Source organism: Ursus maritimus, unplaced genomic scaffold (genome assembly GCF_017311325.1).
Source record: "Ursus maritimus isolate PB19 unplaced genomic scaffold, ASM1731132v1 scaffold_30, whole genome shotgun sequence".
Lineage (NCBI taxonomy): Eukaryota > Metazoa > Chordata > Mammalia > Carnivora > Ursidae > Ursus > Ursus maritimus.
The window spans coordinates 7,568,887-7,575,113 of record NW_024425564.1 but is presented as its reverse complement, the minus strand read 5'-3'; the positions used below and the strand labels follow the sequence as shown (position 1 = coordinate 7,575,113).

The following is a 6,227-nucleotide window of genomic DNA, read 5'->3' as shown; positions in this document are numbered from 1 at the left end:
GTGTTGGTGAGGCCACGTTCAGAAATGTGATGTGCAGAAATGTCATATGGTGGCCCTGTGCCCTGTTAAACTAGAAGCAGAAGATAGAGTGGGTATCAGTGGGTAGTTGGTTTCCAGCACAAAGGCCCTGCTGGTGTATCAGGTGCCTCTAAGGGTGTGTTATTTCCCATAAAAGTGGCAAGTCTTGGAAGAAGTAATCAGTGTCCTGCTAATCCTACATTAAAATAAATTTCCCTGTGAAGTAATTTTTTAATACCTTATACATATTTCTATTACTGTACTTAATCACATCTCATAGTTATGTTTATTTATCTATAGCCCCTGATTAGTCTTGAAGTGTATGAATTGAGTATTTCTCTCCGTATAATTTCTATCTAATTCATACTTATTTACAAAGTCAGTACGTAGTACAATTCTTGGTACATGATAAACACCCAATAAATGCTTTTTGCATAAATGAATCGATACATCTTCTGTTGATAAACGTCAATATTATTTCCTTAGCTCTCTTCCATCTAACTCATGACTTGGCTGACCATTTTTCTAAACATAGTGTTCTCTTTACTGCACTCTTCACATCTTTGTTTCTTAAAGTGTAGATCAGAGGGTTAAGGGTGGGTGTGATGATTGTGTAAAAGAGAGTGAAGAACTTCCCCTCATCTTGGGATGTGCTATTCTGTGGCTTCATGTACATGTAAATGAGTGTTCCATAAAACAGAGTTACTACTGTGAGGTGGGAGCCACATGTATTAAGGACCTTACGCCACCTTGTCTCTGATTTGATCCTCACGACAGCCTGAGTGATAACTCCATATGAGATGAGAATTAGTGATAGAGGTACTAGAAGAAATACCACTCCAAGAGCAAAGACAATGATCTCCATTACTTTTGAGTAGACACAAGCCATCTTGATCAATGCTGGCATCTCACAGAAAAAATTATCGACCTCTCGGTGCCCACATCTTGGTAATTTCAAAGTCAGGGAGCAAAGAATTAAGGCACTGCCAAGGCCACCCAACCAGGCGGTGAGCACCATCTTCTGGCAAAGCTGAGGGTGCATTATCACTGTGTAGTGAAGAGGTTGACAGACAGCAGCATAGCGGTCATAGGCCATCACAGCCAAGAGAAGACATTCAGTGGCTCCCAGGTCAAGGGCAAAGAAGAATTGGAGCCCACACCCTCCATAGGTAATAGACTTTGTTGGACCCCATAGATTCACCAGCATCTGGGGGACAATGCTAGTTGCATAGCAGAGATCCAAAAAAGACAAATTGGATAAGAAGAAATACATGGGAGTGTGGAGCTGGGCGTCTAGGTAAGATACAAGAATGATGGTTGTGTTTCCTACCAGAGTCACAATGTAGAAGATGAAGACAAGCCCAGAGATGATGCGTTCCAATTGGGGTCGATCAGAAAACCCCAGCAGGATGAAATCCGTAGTGGAACTTCCATTGTTTGTGTCCATGGCTCCTTAGGAAAGTCTAGGAGACAAACCATGGTAATCAAAATAGCATCAGCTCTAGGCAGAAATAAAAATCTCTGTACTTTGCCATGAGTATCCCAGATTCAGTTGTTGGTGTGCTCTCTCCCGTTCGGAACACCTCTGTTAACACTCTCCCTGTGTTCAGTGCCCAAAACCTGTGTTTACTCATAACCAGAGTGGTTCTAAAACTTAGTATGGTAAACCCAATCACACTGAATTGTGAATCACTGAAAGGGCTTAATATGCCATGACACCTATGGTTGTGTGTTTTGGTTAGGTAATAAATCCATGTGTTAATGATATAATGTGAGAGTGGGGTATATTTTGAGGAATGTTCTTTCTTGAGTGTGTGACATAGGCATCACTTGATTATGACAAATGTTTTCCTTATCAAAGTAGTGGGGATAGAAAGTTAAATGACCCTTTTGCTTGGGATAAGCTGCACCTTGGTAGCAGCACCTCTTTCCGTATTCATTTCCAGATGTGTGCATTCCAGCCATTGTCATCACATCACCACCAACCTCCTCCTCGTATTTTCCCTCCTATTCTATAGACACTGCTATTCTTTGTATCAGTGTTGGTGTTTCCCACTATATTGCCCCATTTTCTGTATGAATTTTAGTGCCAGGAATGCTCATCTTTCTTATTAACCTTCATTTCCATGTAGAGAGGTCCTGTGTTGCTTCTGAGTTAAAACCTAAACTAATTCCAGCAGCCTCTGGTTACCACAAACACACAGCCACCACCTGTGTTAGCTCGTACTCACCTGGCCATCCAGCAAAAGTAGCAACGGAGTTAACTGGAGCAGAAAGCAGCTCATTAAGGTCAGTGAGTTGTTTTTCTGCATGGAATTTACCAACTACATGAGGCAATCGTCTTGTTGCTTTGGAATTCTATAGGTCAAACTCCATTTCAATTCTAAAAGAATACAAAAAGGGGATAAAATATATATATTTCCCTATTGTGAATACTGTAGTATATCATTAAATAGATGGAATGATTAAAAACTGAATTAATTTATAAATATTTTTTAGTTTTTGTTGTTTATAAATTTTTTTATTTGTATAATATCTGACCATGGACTTCAGACCTCAGGTGCTTTATATTCATAGAGTTTTTGGGGTCAAGGAATACTAAATTTATTTGCTGCGGGTACAATAAAATAAGGTAATTTACCTATGGTATGTCACTGTTATAAGCAGGTTAGCTATAACATGAAAATGTTATAATCATGAAGAAGGAACTGTTATTACCAAGTAGCATGAGATTGGGATATAGTATTTCTCAATACAAAATGGAAATTTAATTTAATTAATGTTGTGAAGTTTTTATGTGGTCGGAGGTCAGCTAAGTCGAGCATAGTGCTTAAGTGCACAGATTCTGGACTCAGAGCTTGGTGTCAGACCCCAGCTTCACTACTTGGAGGTAATGTGTCCTTGGGCAGTTTTGTAACCTGTTTGTACACCAGATTCTCTATATGTTCACTGAAGATAATAGTATTCCTCAAAGGGAGGTGGTGAGGGTTAGTATTTGTGAAAACCCTAGGAACTGTGCTTGGTTCATATTTAATTCTCAAAAATAAAATTGAAATCATTCCTTACCCTCTTTGTTTTTCACACTGGTGATTTTACCATTATCGTCTAGGACTTAACGTAAAATGCTTAAAATTTCATGTTTGCTTAACTTTTCAAATGCACAGACTCACGTACACAAAAGGGCCCACACACATGATGTACATACTGAACTGATAATCCCAGAGGCAGGAGAGGACAGAGGACTTAGATCCCAACGTGCCTAAAGTACAAAATGCACTGGACATTCTTTAACCACATAAGGTTGGGATAGATTGGGAATTAAAAGGCCATAGAATTTTAGAGTTGAAATAGACTCAGAAACCACAATCCAGGCTTCTGCCCCCGAAGGAGGTCTTCCACAGAATGTTCACACGACTCCTGTTTTCAGAGCTTCGTAGCTGTCCTTTCATCAGTGCGTCATCCCTGCTCCTCATGTTGAGCTCAGAGATGGCTCTTTAACATCCAGGCTCTTTTTCTTTATTCTGGAAATAACATGGAATAAATCAATTCAACATGGCTTCATTAAAAAGACAGTTTCATTATAAAAGAAAACGTAGATACAGAAAAAACAAAAGCTCAATGAATTAAGTTGAATATTCTTGTAACTAACATGCAGATCAAGAAATAGAACCCTACTAAGCACCACAGGAGCTTCTCTTTGTGTCTGGACCAATCGTTACCCTTCTCTGTTCCTCAGAGTAGCCACTATCCTGATGTTTATAGTAATCACCTTCTTGTATTTTATAGCTTGATTACCCAAATGTGCATCTCTAGACAATATTGTTGAGTTCAGCTCATTAAAATTTTTATATTTGTTTTGAGTTTCCTTCAATATTAGAAGCTATTACCAAACATACCCTTAGCTTTATGTTCCCATAATAAGTGCTTGATGGTTGTCAGCTCTTCCTAACACTGTATGATGTTTAATTACCATGCTTTTCTGGTTTCTATCCATGGACTCACCATGGTTTATTGAATGCCTTCCATTAGTGAGTTGAGAGATCAACACAGTACTGCAGGTGTGCTATTCCACTGGAGAAGGCTGTGAGCATCCATGATGCACATGCAGTTCCTAAAACAGATGTTAGCTAGGTTTAGCAGGTGAAATACATTACCAGCTCAGTGTCAGCTTTGGTCTCTTAAGAACCCAGGTATCCTTATTGGAAGTGTGAAGCCTGAAATTACACTTTATGTAATTTTATGTTGTGAGTCCAAACATAGGACTTTTCATTTTATGCTTGTAAACATTTTCCGTATGGGTTTAAGCTTTAGATCTCAAATTTTAGCTATTATTGTAATTTTAATTTAAGAGTGGATGTGATATAAAAATGAGAGAGTACAAGCAGAAGTAACAGATGTTAAGAAAGAGGTATCAGTGTTTTCACTGAAACAGGTTTTCATTTTTCACAGTATGAACTTCAGTTTCTAGTAGTATAGCATAAGTTTGCATGTTACTTTATTCAGTGAGATGTAAGAGAATAGAAGCAAATATATTTAAACATAACTTCTATGTATAGAATGATGTGGAGAGAAAACTAGAAAGAAAATTATATGTTGGCTAATTGAATTTTAATAAACAAATAAATAAATAAAATCTTAAAAAAAAAAAAAAGATTCAGTGAAGTCTATTTCACGTGGATGCTGGAGAAAAACCATTTGTGGGACTGGTGGAAAAGTTGACGAATTTGGTTTGTTAAATGCATTTTTGATGGGATATGTGTAGTCTTTTCATGTGCACTCCTGTTGGACACATTTGTGGGTGGATCTCTGCCCAGTTAAACCAGGAGAGTCCTCCCCTGGTCTCTGTGTGCTGCAAGAAGTGTTTATGTAGGACTCTAAAGGCTAGTGTGTTAATGTGGTATAGACCCTGGGGACTAGTGTCCCACAGAGGTGATTAACAGATCTTACAGTATGGTCAGAGGGTTATCCAAACAACCATTTTAGGAAAGCTTCCTCTAAGATTTGGGTTTCATTTTGTCTTTTATTCTTTTTTTTTCCTTAAAGATTTCCTCCATGAAAACTAATTTCAGAGTTGACTGTTATTATGTATTAAATTTACTGTCGAAGGTTAAAAATATAATTTAAACCGTATCTATAAATTTAGCATTTAATTGAACTGTTTTTTTTTTTTTTTCCAGTGGGTAAGACATTGGTCAAGTTGGAGAAATACAGGCAATTATGTAGGTGTTATTTTTGCAGGAAAGAAAGTACCTGCTTTTTAAAAGATTATGAAATAATCATAATTGTGTATTTCATGAGCCCTATCATCATTCCATTTTCAACGAATTAAAAACTGTACCATGAATATATTGTAGCCTACCACTGAACTCAGGAACTGGGATTTACTATCAGCCCATAGCTGCCTGTGTACTTTTACACTCTATTTTGTTGCTACCTGACCCCCAGGGAAATCATGATCTTGAATTTGGTGTTCATCACACGCTTGCATTAGAATATAATTTCTATATCAACATACTTACATACATATGTTGTACCTAAGTAGCATGTATTTTAAAATTTAAATTATTTGAACTTCCACAAAAGGTGTCTTATCTTACGTGTGCTTTTGGGACTTTCCATTTTTCACCTCACATTTTGTTGGATTATCCAATATCGTTTGCATAGGTGTGTGGGGTTCATTTATCCCCCTGCTGTATAATGTTCCATTGGATGACTATATTACAATTATTTTGTCTCTTCTCTCGCTGATGGTCATTTTTGCTGATAGCTGTTCTTAGCTCATATGAAAGGCGTTAGGATGAACAATTTTGTTTATGTCTCTTGTAGCATCTATGCAGGAAGGTCTTTTGAGTGTATGTCTAGGACAGGAATTGCTGGTTATGGAATAAGCAAACTTTTCAAGCCATTTTTCCCCAATGTGGTTCAATTGATTTATCCTACCCTAGATTTGTATAAATTATTCCATTTATTTACATTTTCTCCAATGCCTGTTCTTGTGGACTTTAATCAGTGCCAGTGGAAAGATCATAAATGCTATCTAGTTGTGGTCTTGATTTTCATTTCCCTAATAACTAATGAGGTTGACTACATTTTCATACACTTGCTGCTATGTACAGTTGTCTTTCTATGAAAAACCCATTTGTAAATTCTGACAATTGTTCTTTGGCATTGATTCTCATTTTTTACTTATTAATTTATAGGGGTCTTTA

General features: G+C 37.4%; 1 protein-coding gene across 1 annotated transcript; it reads right to left on the bottom strand.

The window, feature by feature from the left end:
• Positions 1–520: 520 nt before the first annotated feature.
• LOC103681996 (olfactory receptor 2W1-like) lies at positions 521–1,465 on the bottom strand. The gene has a single exon (XM_008711568.2). The coding sequence runs from the start codon at positions 1,463–1,465 to the stop codon at positions 521–523; it is 945 nt and encodes a 314-aa protein (XP_008709790.2).
• Between the last annotated feature and the right edge of the window lie 4,762 nt (positions 1,466–6,227).

What these genes read in the sequence shown, in the direction of transcription:
- LOC103681996 (XM_008711568.2), bottom strand. Translation starts at nt 1,465, where the DNA reads ATGGACACAAACAATGGAAGTTCCACTACGGATTTCATCCTGCTGGGG.